General features: G+C 44.5%; 1 protein-coding gene across 1 annotated transcript in view; it reads left to right on the top strand.

Moving 5' to 3' along the window:
* Positions 1–24,727, top strand: part of PLXND1 (plexin D1) — a 174,104-nt gene that overhangs the window by 78,803 nt on the left and 70,574 nt on the right. Inside the window, exons 13-17 of the mRNA XM_056846862.1 lie at positions 1,573–1,662; positions 2,789–2,882; positions 9,697–9,860; positions 13,120–13,271; positions 17,414–17,513. Coding sequence (XP_056702840.1) covers positions 1,573–1,662; positions 2,789–2,882; positions 9,697–9,860; positions 13,120–13,271; positions 17,414–17,513 — 600 coding nt within the window. The remainder of the gene's footprint in view (positions 1–1,572; positions 1,663–2,788; positions 2,883–9,696; positions 9,861–13,119; positions 13,272–17,413; positions 17,514–24,727) is intronic.

The following is a 24,727-nucleotide window of genomic DNA, read 5'->3' as shown; positions in this document are numbered from 1 at the left end:
AATTCACAAGTTAACACTTTTCCTGCTTTTTAAATGTCACTAAATCTTCTCCAGCTAGAGTGGAAGAAGACAGCCTCTTACTTTGCCTATTCTGCATGCTGGCCCATGCTACCCTCTCACTAGGCTCTGAGGCAGTCCCATCATTACCTGCTTGGACTCTCCCACTCCACCATTTCTGTCACCCTTTCTGGTCTCCTGTGAAACTGACAAGGTTGAGGGAAATGTTAGTCAATTTCATCAATGCTCTGCTCTGTTGTAATTTACATTTTGTGGGAAAGGTCTAAACAGTGGTTTTTTACCAGCTATCCCATCTTTTCTTCCAAAGGATGTGTATATGTGCACCAGTGGTTCTGTACATACTATTTTTTTTTAAGTCACGTTGCTGGAATTTACGAGGCTTTTCCACTGACTTTGTGAACTGCTTTGTCAGAAAGGCGAAGGAAATGGATGAGAGGTGATGCTCACAGTCATGAAAAAGGAAGAGGGATTCAAGAACAGCTGTGCCTTACCTGTTAAGAATGACTAAAGTCACTGTCATACAGGGAAGAGAGTTTAAATTTAAAGAGGGGGGAATCATTCTCAAGTGTGTCTGCCTCTATAGGAAACAATAGATATCAGACTAGAAATGAGCCTCTAAGAGAATGCATCTATTCCCAGGTGACACAAAAATACAGGAAAGCTGAAATGCAACTGTAAACGTACCTTTCCTGCATGGATTTCAAAACCTGGTATAAGCCCTTCTAAAACTGCATTTCTGTTTTTTTTAATATACAAACAACAATAGAGAGGCTCAAAAGAGATTTAAGTGGCAGGTGTGAAATCTATGCTGCTTGCTGCTGTTACGGCCAGTGAAGCTGTGTTAGTTTGGAAGCCAGAAACATTTGAGGTAAATTATTTGGAAAAGAAAGCATTTCAGCTGCCGGTGAATCAGCAAGCTCCTGCCATAAATCTGGAGTTCCTTTAACATTTAAAGATACTTTATAAAATCTGTTCATGGTTTTAAATGTTATTTTAAAATAGCATTCAAATGAGCGGGGAGAGGGTATGAATTTCAGCATAACTGAATTTGTCTCCTAGGGTAACCAGAGCAAAGGAAAATAGGTTTTGGTGCAGATGTTTTGTTCAGCACAACTGTGAGAAGGAAGCTGAAGTAATGACTATTTAGTTGTGTGGACCTTTGAGAGAAGTGGAGTATGCATTGTTAATTTTTAATTGTTAATTTTTAGTTATGCCATTTAGAATCAGCCACAGCTTTATTCAGGGTGTGATCTTCTTTCATTAAAGGGGAAACTGTCTAAACATTTCCTAATCCTGGAGACAGTTTTTTGTGCCTTTAAGAATAATCACAACAGTGACTAACTACGATGTAGTGTTCAAGATGTGTAATGCCTAAAAAAAGCTCACTGGAGCTCCTTTCATCAAGTTTATTTAGATAATCAACTGCGTTGATCATAGTTATTATTTTTGCTGTATATAGCAGTAAGTGAGACCCTTATACCACTCATTTCTTGTTCCTGATTGTGGGGGGGGGGACATCATGTCACAAATTCTTCCCTGTTTCTCATTGTCTAGGAAATGCCTTTGGAATGTCACTTTGGAGCTGACAGGATTTTTGAGGCCCAGTGGGTGAATGTATCGACTGTTCAGTGCAGCAATGTGCTGGTGAGTTCATTGCTAACGTGTGTATTTTTCTTCTCTTCTGAAGTCTGCTTTGCATGTGCTAGTAAGAGAGTCACAGGCCAGTCAGATAGTCCATCTCAATCCTTATCAGGATCTAGCCTCATACAACATATGACTGACAGTTCAGTTTTTTGCTCACATGAACATAGGGCACTGGATGATAAATTGTTCAACAGTGATTATCAAACTGCTGCCATACATTTAAGCTTTTCACAGTCACACTTAAGAGTCTTATACTTCAATCCTAAGGATATTATGTCAGAAGTAAGCCCCACTGAATAGACCTATGAGTACCTGCAGGACCGCCTCTCCTGGTATGCCCCCCAGAGAGCTCTGTGCTCGATGAATAGCAATGTACTGGTGGTCCCCAGCCTGAGGAGCGTGCGACTGTCCTCAACAAGGGCCAGGGCTTTTTCAAACCTAGCCCAAGCCTGCTGGAACAGCCCCCCTAATAACATCAGGGCCCTGCAGGACCTAAATGAGTTCCGCAGGGCCTGTAAAACAGAACTGTTCTGCCAGGCCTACGAATGAGGGCAGCCGCAAGTTTTTCCAATACCATCATTGCTGGCCTCCCCGCCCTCTCTCCCCAACTTAGGTTGGAGGTTACTGCCTGGCCTGGTTTTTTCAGTGGCTCTATTTCTTGAATTTTACTATTGCCATCTTGTTTTATTCGTTGCTGGGAAGTTGGTTTTAAGTATGTTTTAATCTATGTTTTTATATTAAATGTTGTGACCCACTCTGAGCTTGGCTTGCCGGGAATGAGGGTGGAATATAAATGTGAGGAAATAAAATAAATAAAAATATGTGGGTTTCTGAGTAGATCTGCTTAAGATGGTTGTCTTACATTTACAAACATCAGGCTGACCTTTTAGTTACCACACAGTTCTTGGATAGCAGAAATTTGCTTTCCTGGTTTTCACAAAAAGACTGTGTTTCTACAATGATTTCTCTGTTGCCAAGACTTAGTTAATGAAGATAGAACTATATCCGTCCTGCTGAAAATCTGAACCTCATATTCTAAGAAACATCTTCTGCTTTTGTGATAACAGCTGATTCTACCACTATGCTCTGGTTTTTTAGTAAATGGGGTAACTCTTTCTTCATACAGCTTTACACTTCAGAGAAAAGACACCTCTTTCCAGTAAACCTTCAACTGAAAGAAAAACCTGATAGATTTATCGACAGTCCACAGATTATGACAGGTATGCTTTAAAGCTATGTTTACCTTTTCTTATTGGGAGAGGGTGCTAAAATGAGCTAAAAAGATCTGATAAGCTTGTGACTAGTGGGATTTTTTAAAAACTCTCCTAAAATCTTCTTTGTGTATTATAGTAAAATCAGAGAAATGACAGATTTAAACTCATACAAAATATTGTCGAAGGCTTTCACGGTCAGAGTTCATTGGTTCTTGTGGGTTATCCGGGCTGTGTAACATACCACACCCTCATTAGCACATTAACATACCACACCCTCATTAGCACATTATCTTGATACTTACAGGACAATGAATAGCACATTACCTTTGATACTTTTTGCAGGACAATGATTCAGCTCAACCCAACCCCTTTCTGACTATATATTACTCTTCCTACACACTTGACACTGAGAGACACTGTCCTTCAGTGTTACTCCTCTGAAGATGCCTGCCACAGCTGCTGGCGAAACGTCAGGAAAGAAAATACCAAGACCACGGTTACACAGCCCGGATAACCCACAAGAACCATTAAACTCATACAGTTTGCACTCGCAAACATGACGTGACAATCAAATGTAATTTGTATTTTTGAAGACCATAAGAAAAGCCATGCTTGATCAGACCAAGGCCCATCAAATCTAGCGGTCTGTTCACACAGTGGCCAACCAGGTCTTTACTCATGTATGCAAGCATACATATTTTTGTACACAAACCAATGCAAGAGGGTACAAGTGGAGTTACATTGTTTACAAGCTACAAATACTCAAGAATAGGCTATACATACCACCAACCGACTCTTTTACTTGGCTGCAACTTAAATACACCCTGTTAAATATGCAAATGTGCAGCATATAAGTGCAGACAAATGTATCCATATAAGCCACACAGGTATACACATACACGGTAATTGTATAACACAGTGGCATGATCTACTGCTGTGTTCCTGAAGGATGGATTACTGTACAAGTGTAACTCAGAGATATTGCAGGTTTGTTTCCCGACCACTGCAATAAAGCAAACCTCTCAATAAAGCAAGTCACACGAATTTTTGGCACATAAAAGTTATGTTCACACTATACTGTAGTCTATTAAGTGTGCCATAGCATTATGTCCCAAAAAATGTACTGTAATAATAATGGAAAAGTTTGAAATATTGCGAGAATTACCAAAATGTGACACAGAGACACGAAGTGAGCACATGCTGTTGGAAAAATGGCGCTGATAGACGTGCTCAAAAACATAATACCTGCGAAGCGCAATCAAGTGAAGCACAATAAAACGAGGCGTGCCTGTACATGTTCTGTGTGGTGCTGCCGTTAAAGGCAACTTGGAAACTCCAGCTGGTGCAAAATGCAGCTGCCTGTTTGATACAAGTAGATTTGAGTGCCTAACACTAATTTTGAATAAATTATACTGGCTCCCAATTTGTCTGGTCTGATCCAGCAGAGCTCTTCTTATGTTCTTGTTTCTGGATTCAGTTCAAGGCGCAGGTTATTACCTTTTAAATCCTTTTATAACCTGGCACCCTCACATCTGAGGGACCACCTCTCCCATACTTAGGTCAGCCCATCTCTGGACCATCCCTTCTTGAACAGTATGGTTGGCCTTGGTGAGAGTTGGAGCCTTTATATAGCTGTCATCCCCCTCCCTATTGTGGAACAAGACCCTTTAACTAATGCACCTAATCCCAACCTTCTTAGCATTCAGAAAAGTCAGTAAGACCTGGCTATTCTAGAGTACCTTCTGATGACTGTTACTAGATGGTGAATGGACACTAATGTGTTGTTTATTTGAGTTATAAGATCTGCAACATCCTGAAGTTTGCATGTGGATGATGTTTTAATGTTTTATTATTCTGAGTCTTATTTTTTATTTATACATGGGTATAATAGTTGTATTTAATTCATGGTGTTAGATGTTGAGTTTTTGTTCCCCTGGAAGAGCAAGATAGGGGTGTTTGTTCCAGACTTTCCCCTTCAAATCTCTGTTTGCATGTTCAGAAGATCACTCAGGCAAAGTTCTCAAGCACCACACAGAAGATAAAGTAGCTGGATAAGACAGGGTAGTAGCAGTGTTAAGGGTGAATTGATTCCTCACCATCTCTTTTTGATACATGCCACAGCAGTGAGCAATTCTTTGGGGCCTCCAACGATGCTTGGGAAAAGAATAAGCTCCAGATAGAGTACTTATCCCCTTTCGTGCAGATTGTTCAGGCAGAGATTTTTAGCAGAGGCCACCCTATAGAATTCTAGAATGACCCCATCGTAGAGTATTAAATCTGTGGAATTCTACTCTTGTGTGTGTGCGTGTAAAGTTCCATCAGGTCGCAGTTGACTTATGGTGACCCCAGCAAGGGGCTTTCAAGGCAAGTGAGAAGCAGAGGGGGTTTGCCATTGCCTTCCTCTGCAGAGTCTTACTTGGTGGTCTCCCTTCTGACCCTGCTTAGCTTCCGAGATCTAATGAGATTGGGCTATACCATGCCGCACTTCCCTCCCATTTCACTGTTACACAAGTGAAATTGCTTCTAGCCTTTTTTTCTTTCAGTTGTGGTTTTGATTTTTCCAAACCTATGGGTGTTCAGTAGAAACTGTATCATATCCATACACTCCAAAATACTATGGGAAACAATGTTAACCAAGATAAATAAATCTAAGACAAAGCTCTCAGCAGTTCTTCTCTAATTAGAGCCGGGAAGAGCCTCTTAAATTTCATTCTCAGCTAACCCTTTACATACTTGCTTTTGGATTATGGAAAAGCAAGCAAGACTATAATCCTTCACTTCGGAATAATTCCGTTAGTTGTGATTTGCATATTTTATTATATGAAAGTTCTTTCTGCCTCTGTTTCTGAATGTCCTCTTGGAAACCCCCAGGAGTTTATTTTAAGGGTTGTGATTCTCTAGTACCTGTTTCAGTTACTTTTTTATCCTCCCCTTCCCCTAAAGGCCTCAAAACAGCATACAATATCCCAGCTTTCACACCCATACATAGTAATAGGGAATACTATGACATGAATTAACTTGATCTTGGTTGCCAGTGACACATCCTTACACTTAGGTCAATTATGCATGGCTGTTTTCACATTTGTTTGTCCCTGCCCTCACACCTTCGAATCCCACGTGTAAAAAATCGAACGCACGGGACAGGGACAAACAAATGAAGAAGGGGCAGCAGCAGCCCCTCTTTCTCCCCCTCTCCCTCCACTCCCGCTCCCTCCTCCGCCTCTCCCCACCACCAGGCAGCTTCAGCCCACCTCACAACCTGCAGCCTGCTACCCAAAGCCCCACGGTCTGAGAGTTGAAGCAGTGAGACGGCGACGGTGGCTCCTTCCAGTGCCAATGCTGCGCACTTCCAGCCGCCGCTTAGCCGCTTCAGCTCTGTGGGGCTGCAGGCTGTGAGGTGGGCTGAAATGCTGGCTGGTGCTGGGGAGAGGTGGAGGAGGTGCGGGAATGTGGCGGAGAGGGGGAGAGAGGGGCACAGGTGGGGGGGAAGGAGTCACCATTGCTGTTGTCATGGCCGGGCAGTCTTCTGGCTGGGAGTCGACCTGGGCGCCAAAAATGCACCGGCGAACGCCCGGAAGTGTCGTGCACTCCCCATTAAAAGTTGCAATAAGCCAGGACCTGGATAACCCGGAAATGTAGCGATAGGAGGTGGGTTGAGCGTGCGCGTGGGAGAAGGACGTGCATTTCAACTTCACGGATTTGCTACATTCCTGGGAGAATAGAGAGACAAAACAGCCATGCGTAATCGACCTCAAGAATCTTTTCTAGTTCCTTCATGGCTGCCCTTCCCAGTCTCAGTCTCCTCATTTTTGGGTTGCAGTCTCCCTTTTGGTTGATGATGGAGCCAATGAATTGGAAGTCTTGAACAATTTCAATTTCCTCATTGTCAACCTTGAAGTTGAGTAATTCTGTTTCGGAGGCCATTAATTCATAGGGTCAACAGAAGTCAAAAGTGACTTGACAGCACTTAACACACTTCTGAAAAGACCTGATCAGGATTGCTTCCTCTGTTGTCACTTAAAAGACAGCCTACCACAGAGCGAAGTTGGAGGGCTTCCTCCTGCCTAAGGAGCCTTCCTCCGACTTAATTGGCTCTTCCATTGGAGAAAGAGTTCCTCAAGTTGGAGGAAAGCTCCTTGGAGGATGGTTGGATCAACTCCATTGAGAAAGAGTTAAGTTCAACTGAAATCAGCCTTCTGATGAAAAGGCTGGAAGATGGCCAGGAAATGGCTGAATCGTTAGTCAATGTGTCTTGCCTAACAGCTTTTACAACTAGAGTTGTTCAATCTATAGAAGAATGAGGCTTGCCTCGCTGACAGAGAATCATCTGCAAGGATTGACCTTGCCAATTTTTTAGAATTTTTGTGTGAGTGTTAGCAGACATGTAGACAGTGGAAATCTGGTATCTATCAGATACTTAGATTTTCAAAAGCTTTTGACAAGGCACTCCACAAAGGATACTGAGAAATTTTACACAAAGTTCAGGGCACGCCCACTGCATAATTAGCCAATGGACACTGATTACCCAGAAGTGAGTACGGCTTAAGTCCCATGGAAATTAACCAACTTAATTTAATTACAGCTAATTAGTCTCATGAATTGGGGATCCTTCCATATTTATTGTTGCTTTATAAAATCTGTTCATTTGATTTCATTAGGACTTTAGTGGAAGCTAGCTTTCTCTGAATTAGAATCATAGAATTCATTAACACAGAATGTGGGACGGAGGCTAGGTGAGGGCTGGTTTCTGTCACCTGCAGCGTGATAGTGCCTTCTGTTGAGGAGCTTCTGCACAGTTGTTTCACACACCATTTTGATAACATGTCAAACGTTCTGTCCGCATGGTTCAGCCATATGGCATAATTATGCTGATACCAGTCACACACCACATAGCGCTGCAGGCATACCCATGCAGTGTGAGCAAAGCTCCTGGGCAGAGTGGCACGGGAACAAACTGCTGAAACAGCTTGGTGGCAGCAACCACGCTACTAGAGTAACGTGTAACTTGGCCCTCAAGGCACAAACAGACATGATGAAGATAACACATCTCCACTGGACGGTGAAAGCTAAATTGCATGCACAGCTGCTGTTTGAATCATGGCTGTCTGGGAAGGAGGGAAAGGGAATTAACTCTTCAATCCCCATTTAGTTTTGCTAATTGAAACTTGGGTCACTGTGCTATTTGTAGCTTTTTAAAGGAAAAGGGTTTTCTTTAAAATCTCATCTTCCCCCCTTTAACCCTGCCACACAAAAGCCCAGTTTTTATTAGGAAAACCACGGAGAGGGGGTTGAAGATTTAAACCTGAAGAGGAGAAGACTGAAAGGTGATATGATAACCATCTTCAAGTACTTGAAGGGCTGTCATATAGAGGATGGTGCCGAGTTGTTTTCTGTTGCCCTAGAAGGTTGGACCAGAACCAAAGGGTTGAAATTAAATCAAAAGAGTTTCCGTCTAGACATTAGGAAGAATTTTCTAACAGAGTGGTTCCTCAGTGGAACAGGCTTCTTCAGGAGGTGGTAACCTCTCCTTCCCTGGAGGTTTTTAAGGTTAGATGGCCATCTGTCAGCAGTGCTGATTCTATGACGTTAAGCAGATGATGAGAGGGAGGGCATCTTAGCCATCTTCTGGGTATGGAGTAGGGGTCACTGGGGGTGTGGGGGGAGATAGTTGTGAATTTCCTGCATTGTGCGGGGGTTGGACTAGATGACCCTGGTGGTCCCTTCCAACTCTATGATTCTATGAAATCTCCTCTCCCCATGTGGCCTCAGTCCATATGACAGCTATGTACCCAAGCAATTTACCTTTTATAGTCTGACAGAGAGATATCCATGTTCTTTGTCTCATCTTTTTGTGTGCTCAGATAGTCTGAAAAAAGAATAATCACATTCACAGAGGGCAAGCCTAATCAGTAGCTATGAGCCATAATACCTAAACAGAACTGCTATGTTCAGTGATCATGAGTTGCTGACGCCAAACTGTATGACATACAGTTCCAACACATTATGCTTCTGAACTTCCTACAGTCATTTGATAGGCCTCTGTTTGAGGCAGAATGCTGATCTAGTTGGTCTTTCAATTTGACCCAACAGGTTGATTCTCAAGTTTTCATTGATTTAGAGGCCCCAGTTTAGTTAAACACCCTCCCCCACATCAGTTGGTTATTGATTTCTATATTATTTAACTTTGTTCTGTAGCATGTATTGAAAATAATGTTCCCTAACACTATACACCATTGATTCATGGGTGAAAGGTATGAGACCGAGAAAGTCAAACGAACCAGTCATAAAAAGACAACATGACAGTGAAACAGGGACAGAAAGAAATAAGTTTTTTTTTTAATTCCAGGAAACTTGACTAAAGGATTATGGAATATTTGCTTAATTGTAACTAGCATGATTTGCCTTTCGAAAACTGAACTGATGTGACTCTCTTGCTAACTAAATGGAGTCAGCTGTACAGAGCTCCTAAATCAAGTTGAAGTCACTGGGTTTAGAAGGGAATAACTCTGCTTAGAATCACATTGTTAATCTCATCTGGTTATCTGGAATTTTTTAAAAAATGTAGAATAAATTGACAAAGGGTTTTTTAAAGTGCTAAATTGTGTTGCTGTGGGAACCAGCATCCAGAAATTCTGGGAATTGTTTAGGACCATAGCCAAAACTCCTTCAGTTTGATATATGTTCCAACTCTTCTGTTCCTCAGTTGGATTTTAAGTATTACATAGCCATGTGTCTATGTGTCTATGTGTATGTGTACACAAAGGTAAACAAAGTCATGCAATTCTCCATTTTAGAATATTTCTTTTTTTTTCTCCCACAGTGGAAATTTATAATTGTGCAACTGGAAGTGCTGATTGTTCTCAGTGTCTTGGGAGAGAAGATCTGGGTCATCGATGCATTTGGAGTGAAAGTAGTTCTAGTTGCAGACTAAATGCTGAATCCCTTCAGATACCAGGCATGTGCCCTCCTCCTGAAATTAGGAAGGTAAGGCCTCAGTGCAATGCAGAAAATTATACTCAACATCATTTTGCCACAGCAAGCTTAAAGAGCTGGGAGGTCTGAAAACAAAGAAAAAGTAATAGAGACACACTACCTCAGGGGACAATTGAGGAATCTGTTATCCTTGATAGAGGTTAAGGCGAGAACTTGCATACTAAGATAAATTTTAGGGTAACTGTAAACAATGGAATCGAGTTCAATTCAGGTGGGTACACCTGAGGATTACTTATTGAAGAATGAACACCTTGCCTGCAAACTCCAAATACGATATATCCTGAAGTCTGAGATTTTAAAATGGCGCTACACACTTTGTCATGTTATTCATGGAATCCTAGCTTCATTAAAATCTGTGTGAAATTGGCCATGGGCATAAATGGAACTTCAATTTCATCTACATATTTTATAGACATGTATGGACACCCCGTGCAGATGAAAAAACCTACACAATAGGGCCACCCGGGGCTGTGAGATAGGCTTCTGATAACCCAAGAGAAACCATGGGTTGCAGAAAAATAAGGAAAGTTTCAGGGCGGGGGTGCAAAATCCCCAAAAGAATCACTGTGCCATGTGCAGATGTAGCAGGCAAAAAAAGAAATTCAAACCAAAAGGGCTCCTGACAACCAGTCCCATGGTAAGCTTGTGAAAGGGGAAGCAGGAACAGGAAGATGCCAGAGGAAGAAGGAGACATTGCAGGAGCTGAGGATGGGAAAAAGAAAAGTGCAAGTAGGCAGGCAAACAGCTGAGGGAGGGAGTCCCAGTGGGTTGGTGGCCAAAGGGACGGGCAGGAAGGAAAGTTGGAGGGAAGGAGAAGAAGAAGAGTTGGTTTTCATATGCCGATTTTCGCTACCACTTAAGGGAGACTCAAACCGGCTTACAATCACCTTCCCTTCCCCTCCCCACAACAGACACCCTGTGAGGTAGGTGGGGCTGAGAGAGTTCGGAGAGAGCTGTGACTAGCCCAAGGTCACCCAGCTGGCTTCGTGTGTGGGAGTGGGGAAACAAATCCAGTTCACCACATTAGCCTCCGCCACTCAAGTGGAGGAATGGGGAATCAAACCCAGTTCTCCAGATCAAACTCCACCGCTCCAAACCACCATTCTTAACCACTACACCACGCTGGCAAGAGGAGGGGGAGCAAATCTATATCAAGGGAAGGAAGGAAGAGAAGCAGATCCAAGTGGGGACTGGCCAAGTGGAGGATTTTAGAAAAGAGCCCAAGTCATTAAAGTTATATCTAGAAAAGTACATTCTAAACACGGGGCTCATTGAAGTCATAATTAAGCATTTTAAGTCCCACTGATTTTAGTGGCATAGAATTCTATTATACAAGTAAAGTAAGTCATGTTTTAGAAGTGCATTCGAAAAATGCCTAAGAGCAACAGGATTCCAACATTTTTATCTCTTTAGCATAGTAAATTTTGTGTACACCACATACATATGATGATGAACATATATGTCTGTTTATCAATGCATGGTACAGTTGGGACTTCTCACCCCATATAAAGATCAGTGTACTTTCATCACTGCTGACAAGTCTACACTTGGAACCCACACAATATCCCACGCAGAAGTAATATCCACTTTTTCAGTTGTACTGTCAATAAGTCTCACAGTGGAAGAGAAACGCAAAACAAAAATAAACTAAAAGGCCTGCTCCACTCTATTGTGTAGAAGCCTTCCCTCCAGCTCTCTGCCAAAACAACTAGTGAGAAAAAAACCCCATAAGAATTACAGTTACAGCATGTCATGGGATTGAGATGCTATTTCCATAGCAGATCCTGTATATTCAGTCCAAATTCCCCATTTCAAAAAACAAACAAGCTTTTCTTTCAGTGCCTACACAGTTGTCTCAGGGAGGAGGAAGACAACTGCGAATCTATTGGGAAAGGGGCAGGGAGCTTAGCAAGAGGACATTATCAGCCCTCGCCAGCTTAGCGGAAGAAGGAGCCTCCGCTCTTGACCTTCTGCCCCTTGGTTGACGTCATGTGATGTTGGCAGCAGCTACAGTGAATGGCAAGCTGCAGCCTCTCTAAGTGCACTTTGAGGAAGGAAGGCGGCCGTTCCTGTGTGGCTTCATTGCCTTTGGTTTCCCCCCCCCCTCCTCTCCTCTTCTGAGAGGTTGTTTGCAATAAAAAGGCCTTTTCTAAATGTGAGGCATTAAGCTGGACCAGATGTCCAATGAAATCAAAGTGGCTTTGTGGCCGACTGCAGAACTAATGGTGACAAAAGGAAACCTCTCCTGAATATGCAGTAAAGTTATTGTTGCAGTCGTAACTCTGAACCACTGCTGCCCTCCTCCCAGTCCCATTTCAGCAAGTCCTGGGTAGCGGCATTTAAATGAAGAACCTCCAAGTCTAATTGGATGAGATGTTGGGAGATCTTCCAAGTACTTTTGAAATAGAAATTACAGCCACATGGGAAAAAATGTTTTTTACCTCCCACCCCTGTACGATTTTGTGAATTGAAATCAGTTTTCAGCCTGCCACACACACACACTTCCTGAGATTTGGAAGGGAAAAAAAGACAGGCACCCATCTTTTGCCAGTCTTATTCATTTGTAAGGCTAACAATAGCATGTGGGTGGATGGTCTGCTTTATTGAAACTGTGGGGAGATGGGCGAGTAAAACCTCCAAGGCCACACGGTTTTCGCCCAAATTGGGTATCCATAGGTTTGCTAATTCAGATTTTTTTTTTGTAAATAAACAACAACCCAGGAATATCTGATCATGGGTTTTACAGCGTCTCATCTAGTTAAGCTCTTCTGTGACAATTAAGCAGCCGTGTCTCTGAACTGGAACTGGGCCAGAATACATAAATGCAAAGTACTAGCATTCTGCTTATGACTATTATCATTCACATTATTAATTGTGGGAACATTAAAGACCTTAGTTGGAGGTTGATCTGTAGGCATTAATGGAAAGGTTGTCCCCAATACTACATTTCCCCCTGGTTTTATAGCGGTCACATCTTGTTTCTGTCCCTATTCCTAAAGTGTTGTGCCAAGTTTTAAGTACAGCTGGTTGTATTTTTCAGTGATGCATGAAAATTATATCTGTATGGGAAGAAAAGTACCTCTGAATTAAAAACTGCAATTAGCAATAACATTGAAGCAAGGAGTGCATGATAAGTCGATGGCTTGCTTATTGGACTTAGCAGAAAATGTAGGAGTCAGAGTTAATGTTTTTTTCTCTCCCTGTGTCTTTGTTTTTGCTCACCCTCATCAAATTCTCTTTAAACCTGTAGATTGAGCCCCTAAATGGACCCCTGGAAGGAGGAACTCTGCTCACAATACGAGGAAGAAATCTGGGCCGCAGGTTCAGTGATGTCGTTAATGCTGTCAAGTTAGGAAATGTGAAATGTTCACCGCTCCAGGACAGATATACAGTCTCTGAGGAGTGAGTAACTCAATCTGAATGATTTAAATGTCTGCAAAGGGAAAGGAGCGGGATCGTTTATTTCTTTAATGTTTCAGCTGATGGGTCCTTTCCAGTGGTCCTTCTTCAGAGATCTGGAACATGACATCCATGTGTGGATGTTTGCTTGTGTGTGTAAACTGAAGAGCGAGACTTTCAGTTAGCTGCAAGCCTCCCAGAACTTAATAGGAGCTGCTGCTATTTGCTTTCTGACCCAGTGAACCAACCTGAATGTGAGACCCGAGACAGGCTCTTCCATGATATATGAACATTACTTCTATGTAGGAAATTGTTCTCCATGTATAGACTGTCACTCGTCCCCTCAGCACTCCTAAAGGGTAGATAATTAAAAATCCCCATCTCAGAAGATTATGCCAGTGTGGTATAGGGGATGTAGAAACCATGGAGCATATTCTCATCCACCGCCATTACTGTGAAGATATTCGTGGCAAATTTATTCAGCCTTGGATTAACAGGCTCTCAGATTGGAGAGTTGGAGAGGACAAGGAAGTTGCTCTCAGATGAAAATCCAAGGGTTTCTGTCGACACTACTAAATTTTGTACCGCCGCATCCAAAATTAGGTGCAAATTGTTGGGATGACCTGCTTTATCTATGTATGTAGTAGTGTCCTTTTAGGATTTTATGTAGTATCCAGTGTATTTTATACTTGGAATTCCTGGTTTTAATGTTTAATGTTTTTTGTATATATCTGGCTATGTGCCATATCAATAAATGATTGACTGACTGTCACTAGTGGCAAGAGTGGAGCCCAGTAATGGCTGTGAGCTAAGAGAAAGTCATTACTGGGATCCCCCACACCCAAGAAATGTACTCCAGAGCAATAGATTTTGTAACCTTAAATTCAAATTTGAACGTTCATATTACTGGCACTCTGAGGTAGTTTTTTGAATTATTTCTTTTTCAGAGGGCTTCAGTCTGGGGTGGATTCTTCCTTCTAGTAAGCACAGAAATGACAGTCACTTAACTAGCCTAGTAGCTGCCTGTACCAAAGAGTTGAACTCCACAAAATGCTAATAAGATCTGTCTTGTCTCATACAAATGCCCTCAGCAGCTCAGGGTGACAAGTGTAATCAGAACTTGCCCAGCTGCTACCCACACAGTAGCTGTTTGGCAAACAATTGAGACCCTTCTTTACCACTATTGGGTACTGTCAAACCTTTCACAAACTTCACATACACGTTACTTTTTGTAAGGTCGTCTTTGTTATCACTACCAGGCAGGCTTCAGAGACCAGCTGAGGTGACTGTCTCAAGCCTTCTTTGCGATGAAATCATCCCCAAAAAGCCTAAGAGGCCTTCACAAGATAACTTCATATGGAAAAATCTTGCAAGCATGCCATGAATGATGCTTTACCACTGAGCTCCTCCCCAATATCTGCAGTATACATAGGAATTATCATCTTATATTTCAATAGCGAGGTTGGCCAAATCTGAGGATACTTAAATCTGGTGATGGGAGCTGTGAACAGGAAAGACAGATCTTTCTGCAAACCAGAAAAATGCCCCAGGTTTGCAGAAAATTGCAAACTCTACAAATATATATATTAGGATTCTTTTAAAAACCCAAAATGATAAAAGGAGCACCTGTAGCTTTAACAAACAGATTCCCTCAGTGGCCATTGTTAGGTAACCACAGCAGTCCAGGCTGGGTTTCTGCAAGTAAAAGTAGGGGTAGGGTGTAGGGTCCTTTCCAATGCTGTTTTGGCCTTTGAGGGAGGACTCAATGGGGCCAGGCCTGGCTAGGGTTACCAGCTCCAGGATAGGAAATTACTAGAGATTTGGGGGTGGAGTCCAGGGAGGGTGCAGTTTGGGGAGGGGAGGGGCCTCAGCCGGATTAAATGCCATAGAGCCGACCTGCCAAAGCAGCCATTTTCTCCAGGGGGACAGATCTCTGTCACATTGAGATCAGTTGTAATTCTGGGAGGTCTCCAGGTCCCCCCTGGAGGTTGGCAACCCTAGGATTGGCAGCAACCACTGGATGACTTGATACCACCTGATTTGCATCACTTAGCTAGCCCTAGCTGCTTGCTACTGTTCAACAGCAGCCACTCTTTGAAAGCCAGTGTGGTGCAGCAGTTAAAGCTTCAGAGTAGGGTCCCCATCTTGCTGTGGAAACTCACTGGGTGATTTTGGGCCACTCACATACTTTCAATCTAACCTGCCTCACAGGGTTGTTGTAAGGTTAAAAAGAAGTAGAAGAGAATAATGTAAATGGCTTTGGTCGCCGCTGTGGAGAAAGGTGGGGTATAAATGAAGCAAATAAATAATAAATATAGCTGAAGATGGGAGGTAAATAAAAAGTACCGTAGTTTGTTGAATGGCTGAGAAGGAGAAAATGAGGCAGGGACAGGGGAGAGGATATGGTGGTTGCCAGTGGGAGGGAAAGAGGAAATAGTGGGAGAGGGATATAGGGGAAAGGGGGGTGCCACCCCACAAGTTCTTGAGGGTTCCTTAGCATGCAAGTGGGCCTGGCCCAATGGCTGGCACCACACATCTGGGCTTTAGGAGGGGAAGAGTAAAGCTGAAGACAGAGGGGCAGAAAAATGTAGATTGGCTGTTGGGTGGTTAAGAGAGGTGGTTTAGAGCAGTGGACTCTAATCTGGAGAACCGGGTTTGATTCCCCCCTCCTGCACATGAGCGGCGGATGCTAATCTGGTGAACCAGGTTGGTTTCCCCGCTCCTACATATGAAGCTAGCTGGGTGACCTTGGGTTAGTCACACTCTCTCAGCCCCACCTACATCACAGGGTGTCTGTTGTGGGGAAGGGAAGGTGATTGTAAGCCAGTTTGATTCTTCCTTAAGTGGTAGAGAAAGTCGGCATATAAAAACCAACTCTTCCTGCTCCTCTTCCTCCTCTTCTTCTCCTCCTCCTCCTCCAAATATTGCTGCTCCTTGATTAATTCATGGAAGATAAGATAGACCTAGATTGTCTTACTGAAACTTGATAGATGAAGGAAGTGGTCCTGTTTTGGGTCAGCTTGTTCTAGCTGACTCTCATCTTTGTACTAGGGGATGGAGAGCAGATTGTTATGTTTTTTGTGTGGGGGGGGGGAAACGTCTGGCGCAATGTAGTATCTTTGAGTTAGTTCTGCAATGGTTTCAGTCAGCTTTCTTTGTCTGAAAGTACATGGGGACCCCAATTCTGAGGGCTGCTGCTGCGGAGGTGGTGGCCAGCTGCCGTCATAATAGCAGTGCTTCTGGTTGGATCCTGATGGACATTCTGTGGGGAGAAAAAAACAGCATGTGCTTCTCCACAAGGCACCTATCACATAGTGAGGGTGGCAGTATCCACTGCAATCCTGGCAACACCCACAAGTTAGGCAGCTGCCCCCAATGACATTCCTCTGAGTGGCATACGCAGGCATAACCAACCAATGCCGGCTGGAGTGGCCGCTACCCCTCAACGAAATTTTCAAAAATAGCTCTGTAGCTACAAATCAGTCCAAAGAATTACGCATGCAGCTTCCCTCTGTATCCCGATTCCAAGCTCTCTCCCATGGCGTTCAGGCTCAGTCAATCCCAAACAGGGAATAGTTAGTGAAGACTTGGTACCTTGATTATAGATCTCTTCATAGAAGCTTGCTTCATGCCGTGCACCAAGTAATATTGTAACATGAATATTTACATGAACATTTGGATTATGGACAAAGCAATGGGGGGAGAGGGTGATGAGGTCTGGACTGTGCTTAGTAGAAGGGAGTCCATTTTTATTGTGCCATGTTTGGGAGTATGTGCTTCCTTGACAGCAGTGGGAGCTTTCCCTCCCCAAACACTCAAGAGTGTAGCAGTCCTCTGATTCTTTAAGGCAGGCTAGTGAGAAAAGTAACAGAAATCTGCTTCTAGTGTGCATTAGTTCTGCAGGATACATGGGAATAGTATTCCTGTGAAAAGTTGTTATACAGTACCATGCAAAAAAATAATAAAAGGTAGAAGGGCTCTAGTTCCTGTTTGATCTTAATTTAAATTTGCATGTCGCTTTTCCTCCGGTGGTATTAGAACTTACTGTTTGACCCAGCCACTCGATCCATCCGTGATTTTATGAGGGCCTGCTTGCAGTCCAGACACATTTGTCTTCTGTTAATTGTGATCTTCATTTCACATAGAATTGTGTGCTGGACTGGAGAAGCTGCAGAAGAATTTTCTGACGTGGTGACAGTAAATGTGAGCAGAGAAGGAAGATCCAGGGAGCGATTCTCCTATGTGGTAAGTCATTTCCATTTCTTGCCTGAGTCATTAAGCTTGAGTTTGCTTCTGGGGAAAAAACTTCTGTTGTCTTCACTCACGCTACATACATACTGTCATATACAGAATAAGAAGGGGCTTAAGGCATTTTTTCAACTGTTACCATTGATTCCTTTTTTTGTTGAACACTAGAAACATTTAGGAGCACTATGGAGACCTGTATTTGAATCAGGCCCAAGTCTATTTTAAAAATCTGAAAAGTGCACTGCTGTGTGTGTGTATGTGTGCTAAGTGTCATCAAGTCGCTTCCAACTCATGGCGACCCTATGAATCAATGTCCTCCAAAACGTCCTATCTTTAACAGCCTTGCTCAGGTCTTGCAAATTGAGGGCCGTGGCTTCCTTTATAGAGCCAATCCATCTCTTGCTACCTTCAACTTTTCCTAGCATGATTGTCTTTTCCAGTGACTCTTCTCTTCTCATAAAGTGACCAAAGTACGACAGCCTCAGTTTAGTAATTTTAGCTTCTAGGGTCAGTTCAGGCTTGATTTGATCTATAACCCACGGGTTTGTTTTGTTGGCAGACCACGGTATCCGTAACACTGTCCTCCAATACCACATTTCAAAGGAATCTACTTTCTTCCTATCAGCTTTCTTCACTGTACCACTTTGAAAATACACTGCTGTCCCACTTTGAAAAGAAGTAATTTTTATACTTCATTTGTACTCTTGAGTTTCTCCTCAGTGGGGACCCAAAGCAGCTTGCCTTATTCTCCCCTCCTCCATTTTATTCTCACAACAGCCCTGTGAGGTGGGTTACACCGACTAGCCCAAGGTCAACCCAGCAAGCCTGCATAGCAGAGTGGGGATCTGAACCTGGGTTTCCCAGATCCCAGTCTGACACTCCATCCAATACACCACATTGGCTTTCAGTAAAGCCAGGGTCATGCATAGATGAAACCAAGTAAGGCAAGTATTCCTTATGCTTATATAATTGCCAGAAAAGAAGAAATCTGGAGTAATTAATCTCCAAACCACCTCCCCTCTTAACACAGTATAATTGAGGGCTGGGCAGGAGGGCAGTGGCATTCTGCTTGAAAAGAATGATATATGTACTGCTGCCAGAAGCCACACCGCTAAAAAAAAAGGCATCTGGTATGGAATCACTTTCCTAAGCCAACTATAATTCGATAACATAATACCAATGTGTATCATTTGGTGCTGGGCATTCTGCCAATATACCACTGTTGTTATTTTTCTTGGAGGAAGGGCATATAAAATATATGTATAGTGTAGCAGTACTTAAGAACATAAGAAAAGTCATGCTGGATCAGACCAAGGCCCATCAAGTCCAGCAGTGGTTCACACAGTGGCCAACCAGGTGCCTCAAGGAAGCCAACAAACAGGACAACTGCAGCAGCATCCTGCCTGTCTTCCACAGCACCTACCGTATATACCCGTGTATAAGCCGACCCGCGTATAAGCCGAGGTGCCTAATTTCTCCCCAAAAATGGGGAAAAATTAGGCACCCGCGTATAAGCTGAGGGTCGGCTTATAACCCCCCCCCCCCCCACAGGCTTACCTGGGCTCCCGGCAGCAAGCAGCGCGGGCCTGGCGGCGGCGGCGTCACAACCGGGCGAGGGCCGGGGCAGCCTCCTGCAGCTGCAGAAGGCCGCCCCAGGCCGCTCTCGGCTGCGAGGAGCGGCGGCGCGGCCGGGCGAGGGCCGAGGCAGCCGCCCCAGGCCGCTCTCAGCCGCGAGGTGCGCCGGCCCGGCCGGGCGAGGGCCAAAGCCGCCGCCCCAGGCCGCCCTCGGCCACGAGAAGCGGCGGCGCGGCCGGGCGAGGGCCGAGGCCGCCGCCCCAGGCTGCCCCAGGCCGCTCTCGGCCGCCAGGTGCGGCAGCCCGGCCAGGCAAGGGCCGAGGCCGCCGCCCCAGGCCGCCCTCGGCCACGAGGGCCGGGGCGGCCGGGCGAGGGCCGGGGCCGCTGCCCCAGGCTGCCCCAGGCCGCTCTTGGCCGCGAGGTGCGGCGGCCCGGCCGGGCGAGGGCCGGGGCGGCCGGGTGAGGGCCGAGGCAGCCGCCCCAGGCCGCTCTTGGCTGCGAGGAACGGCAAGCGGCCGGGCGAGGGCCGGGGCGGCCGGGCGAGGGCCGATGCCGCCGCCCCAGGCCGCTCTCGGCTGCGAGGAGCGGCGGCGCGGCCGGGCGAGGGCCGAGGCCGCCGCCCCAGGCCGGCCCAGGCCGCTCTCGGCCGCCAGGTGCGGCGGCCCGGCCGGGCGAGGGCCGAGGCCGCCGCCCCAGGCAGCCCCAGGCCGCTCTCGGCCGCCAGGTGCGGCAGCCCGGCCAGGCAAGGGCCGAGGCCGCCGCCCCAGGCCGCCCTCGGCCACGAGAAGCGGCAGCGCGGCCGGGCGAGGGCCGAGGCCGCCGCCCCAGGCTGCCCCAGGCCGCTCTCGGCCGCCAGGTGCGACAGCCCGGCCAGGCAAGGGCCGAGGCCGCCGCCCCAGGCCGCCCTCGGCCACGAGGGCCGGGGCGGCCGGGCGAGGGCCGGGGCCGCCGCCCCAGGCTGCCAGGCCACTCTCGGCCGCGAGGTGCGGCGGCCCGGCCGGGTGAGGGCCGAGGCCGCCGCCCCAGGCCACCCTCGGCCACGAGAAGCAGCAGCGCGGCCGGGCGAGGGCGGGGCGGCCGGGCGAGGGCCGAGGCCGCCGCCGCAGGCCGCTCTCGGCTGCGAGGTGCGGCGGCCCGGCCAGGCAAGGGCCGAGGCCGCCGCCCCAGGCCACCCTCAGCCACGAGAAGTGTGTCTACATATCCCATACTGGCTAGAACAAGATATTAGTGACCAAAACTTCAACTATTCATCATGGTTCTCCTTTAGTCAGGACTACTGTGTTTGCTTTGGGTAGCCAAGATAAGTTTCCAGCCAGCAATATCAAGATTGTTTGTTTAGTGTTAGAAATAAGCCAGTTTGGCTCAGCGCTTCTTAGCTGCCATGACATCTATGTGGCTGTTCCAGACATCTTGGGCCTAGCACATACCTTTGATTTGGTACTCTGCACAGTAGCAGAGTTAATTGTGCAGCAATGGAGATTCCCTCCCCCCCCCTACATTTTCCTCAAGAATGTGTACAATTTTCTTGGAGAGGTTTGATTTAACCACATCAGCCCTTGACTCTTATCCTTCATGGCCTATCCCATTTAGACTAAGGGATTTGCCCAGATGCGTCCAGGGGGTTGCAAATGCTTTAAAGGAGTGGGTAGCTCTGACTGCCTGAATAATATGGTCATGAAACCCTTTCTGAAGTGTTTCCCCCTGGGTTGTCTTATTAAACACTATCTGATAGTAACTATCCTGTTGGGACAAGGTGTGTGAGCTGGTGGTGGCTTGGAACTCCAGACTCCTATATGGGACATATTTCCTGGGCCCATTACCTTTAGGTTTGATTTTGGGACTGTCATGGTGGCCCTGATGGTTGATATTCACTGGGTGGGGTGGGGGAAACAGGGTAGGACTCTTTTTGTGAGTTACTTTATTGCATGCTCACGTCTTGTCTGGGATATTGACTTCTTACAGTGATTTTTAATTAACTGCATTCTGTTGACACAGCTGCTATTGTTCAATTTTATAAGCTGTTATCTGGTGTAATTGAATTCAGACAACATGCTGCTGCAATTATGATAGTTATTTTAAACAATTGTTTTAACAATTTATTGTTGCACTGTTATATTTTGTTATAAATTGTTATCCACTTAAGGAATCAATAGGCTGAGAGGTTTTTATTTAATAAAACAGAACTAAACAAAAGTTGAGCCTATGTACTATCTACTGAAAAAGTCAACTAGTATTATGAATTGTTCAATCTCAACAATCTCAACAATCTCAATTGTTCAAGTCAACATACATTGTGGTTAAACATACCCCAGTGAGGTAGTTATTTTAAATTGGAATAATGCATCCCCCCAAAAAAAGTAATCTTGTGACAACTTAATATCTACCGTAACTATAGTATGGACAGAACTTCATCAGAAACATGGCAATACATGAAGCACATTTTCAGTTTGTGCGTATACATATTGCTACTTTTTGGCGTTGGCTAGGCATGCTTTTCTAAGATTTTTTTTAGGACTCATGATGTAATTGTGTGAACATATATTTTAAGAAGTTAAAAGACCAGGCTGAAAATAGTGATACTGCCTAGGAGAAGCCGTTCCTGTTGGTTCTGGAAATTTCATAGTAATACAAAGTCATTCAGATGTATATCATGCAATAGATCAAATAAGAACTCAGAAAAAACAATAGTTGACAAATCTATTATGGTGGTGATAGAGAAATTAAAGAGGATGATTTAAAGTTGTTAATGGTGCTGGAGGAAATTACATCTTCAGGAAACACCTGCAGCGCTTATACCAAACAAAGAAGCAAAAATAAGTCACTGGCTTCAGTTTGAATGATTGGTTTAGCATTCACAGGCCTCTGCTCAGATTAGAAGACATATTCCTGAGGAGAGAAAACAAGTAAATGGATTTCCTATTCATCACATTAGAAAAACTTTTGGTAGCCTTGAACCACCGAGGAAAGGCAGAATGCAAATGTTTCAATAAATAAATAAATGCTTATTCCATTGTTCTAGATCTCCATTTTCCAAGCAATTATCACAAAAATGAGCAGATTACTGAAGATGAAGGCCAGGATGTATAGGAGAAGGCCTGGAGAAAGTGCCCATTTTAGTACTTAAAAAGATGGGGGTGGGCACACAGGAAATCTCCCCCATTGTGGACCCAATCCTTCATGGCATTTTTAAATGGCCAGATTTTTCTCTAAAATGGGTCAGACCCATGGTTGCTGTAACATCTACTTTTGCCCCATTAAATGCCTATTAAACCTTTGTCTTTGATTCAGTGACGCGCCAGAATCATTAACCGTTGGCTTTGAAATCCAGGATTTCTTTCCAGATTAAAACATTGTTGCTTATTTCTCTAATTTCTAACTGAATACATATATTTAGGTACAGGAATTTGATCCTACGTTGTTTTACTTCATATATTTGAACAATGTAGGATCAAATTCCTATAAAAATTTGGATCCTAATATGGATGGGGACTGTCAGCTGCTCTATTACATCCACCAGTCACTGGACAGCCCCCCCTTCTATATGCTCCCTTTGGTCCCCCTCCCCACTTACTTTGTGGAGGGTCTGTTATTCTTGGAAGTCAGCTCTGCTGGAAGATTAGGGGTCTTATTATTTGTTCTTTATGAATTTTAATCTTAATTGTTTCTGTTCTAAAATGTATATTTGTCTTGTTACCTGCCCCGAGTCCCACTGTAGTGGGGGAGAGGCAGGTTATAAATCTAAAATATAAATAAAATAAAATAAATAGTAATCTTTCCATTAACTATTTGACCCATTGGGCACATTCAGATGTCACAACAAACTTTATTTTCTCAAGACATGAACACAACTTATTTGCCATGCTCAGTTGCTCTCTCTCTCTCTTTCCTCTCCTTGTATGCAGAGCATGATGAAAAGCTTCTTGGTTTAATACGCCTGCAGTTGAACTCCAGCAGAGGTTTCTTTCTCAGACTAGGGAAGCTTTTGGTCACACTTCGAACTTTTCCATTCTTAGTGGAGGCCAGGCAATTCCAGGGAGGGAAGGTAGAGTGTGGAGGAAAGGGACAGGGAGGCGGAACCTGCGCTATGTGGTGGTGATGCTTGGAAATGGGCAGGACAAAATAGCCGGGGATTGAAGAACTCCCCACTAAAAAATCCAGCCAGTTGAAATCGACAAACAAACAAAAATTGAGGAAAAAACACATCCAGAAAAAGCGGGCAATCTCCACACAATCCCTGAAGCTGCAGTGAAAGCATCCAAGGCAAGTCTGGTTAGCAGAGCAAAGCCCAAAGCTTTAAAGGGCCGGATTCGCAGGGAATGCCTTGTGTGGAAACAGTCCTAGTTCACAAGTGAAAGAGGGAAGGGTGAAGAAGGAGAGAGCATAGGCTAGTGTCGCAAACAAGCTGTTTTTCTGCCCCTCATGAACAAATAAGATGTTTATTGGTTCTTGTAGGTTATCCAGGCTGTGTGACCATGGTCTTGGTATTTTCTTTCCTGACGTTTCGCCAGCAGCTGTGGCAGGCATCTTCAGAGGAGTAACACTGAAGGGTACTGTCCTTCAGTGTTACTCCTTTGAAGATGCCTGCCACAGCTGCTGGCGAAACGTCAGGAAAGAAAATGCCAAGACCACGGTCACACAGCCCAGATAACCTACAAGAACCGATGAACTCTGACCGTGAAAGCCTTCGACAATAAATTTGTTGTCATGTCTGAATGCAACTTATGTGTGGATTTATTTATTCTCCCTTAAAGAAACAGGAAAAAAGACTGGGAAAGTTTAGTTGACAAAAGTTCATTAGAGAGTTGACAGAAATACAAAGATTTACTTTGGGTTTCGTACACTCAAGACAACAAGAGGAATCAAACAGCTGTAACAGCTGTCCAAGAAAAATCAAGAGGACTGCTATAGTTCTTTAGTCTTCACTCATTTTCTGGGTAATTCTTTCTTAAGGTATAACACTGTAGCAAACAAATATTCAACCAGTTTATGAAGCACATTAAAAATAAGCATTGTATTATTACATAATATCAATACATATGCATGCATCCTGTCACCATAATTATTCATTACATAGAATTAATTGAGATACTAGCATTACCCAAGAAAAAGGTAAGTTTAAAAGTCTAGTTTATTTATTGTTTATTCATTATACTATTATATTCTTCCTCACTTCTGTGGTGCTGAATATGTAGAATTCCCAGGTTATCTCCCATCCAGACTCTGGCTAGAATTGGGATATTACTTTCTTTCTGTATTAGCAGAATTTTGGTCTCTTTCTAGAGAGCCAGCGTGATGTAGTGGTTAAGATCGATGGAGTCTGATCTGGAGAACTGGGTTCGATTCCCCACTCCTCCACATGAGCAGTGGAGGCTAATCTGGTGAACTGGATTTGTTTCCCCACTCCTACACACGAAGCCAGCTGGGTGACCTTGGGCAAGTTACAGCTCTGTTAGAGCTCTCTCAGCCCCACCTACCTCACAGGGTGTCTGTTGTGGGGAGGGGAAGGAAAGGTGATTGTAAGCTGTTCTGAGTCTTCCTTAAGTGGTAGAGAAAGTCGGCATATAGAAACCAACTCTTCTTCTTCTTCTTCTAGAGAACTCTTACATTACTTTTGATATGCACTAGTATGGTGCAAA

Source organism: Euleptes europaea, chromosome 1 (assembly GCF_029931775.1).
Source record: "Euleptes europaea isolate rEulEur1 chromosome 1, rEulEur1.hap1, whole genome shotgun sequence".
NCBI classification, from domain to species: Eukaryota; Metazoa; Chordata; class Lepidosauria; order Squamata; family Sphaerodactylidae; genus Euleptes; species Euleptes europaea.
Note: the sequence above shows the minus strand (reverse complement) of the source record. Positions and strands in the feature narration are given on the sequence as shown.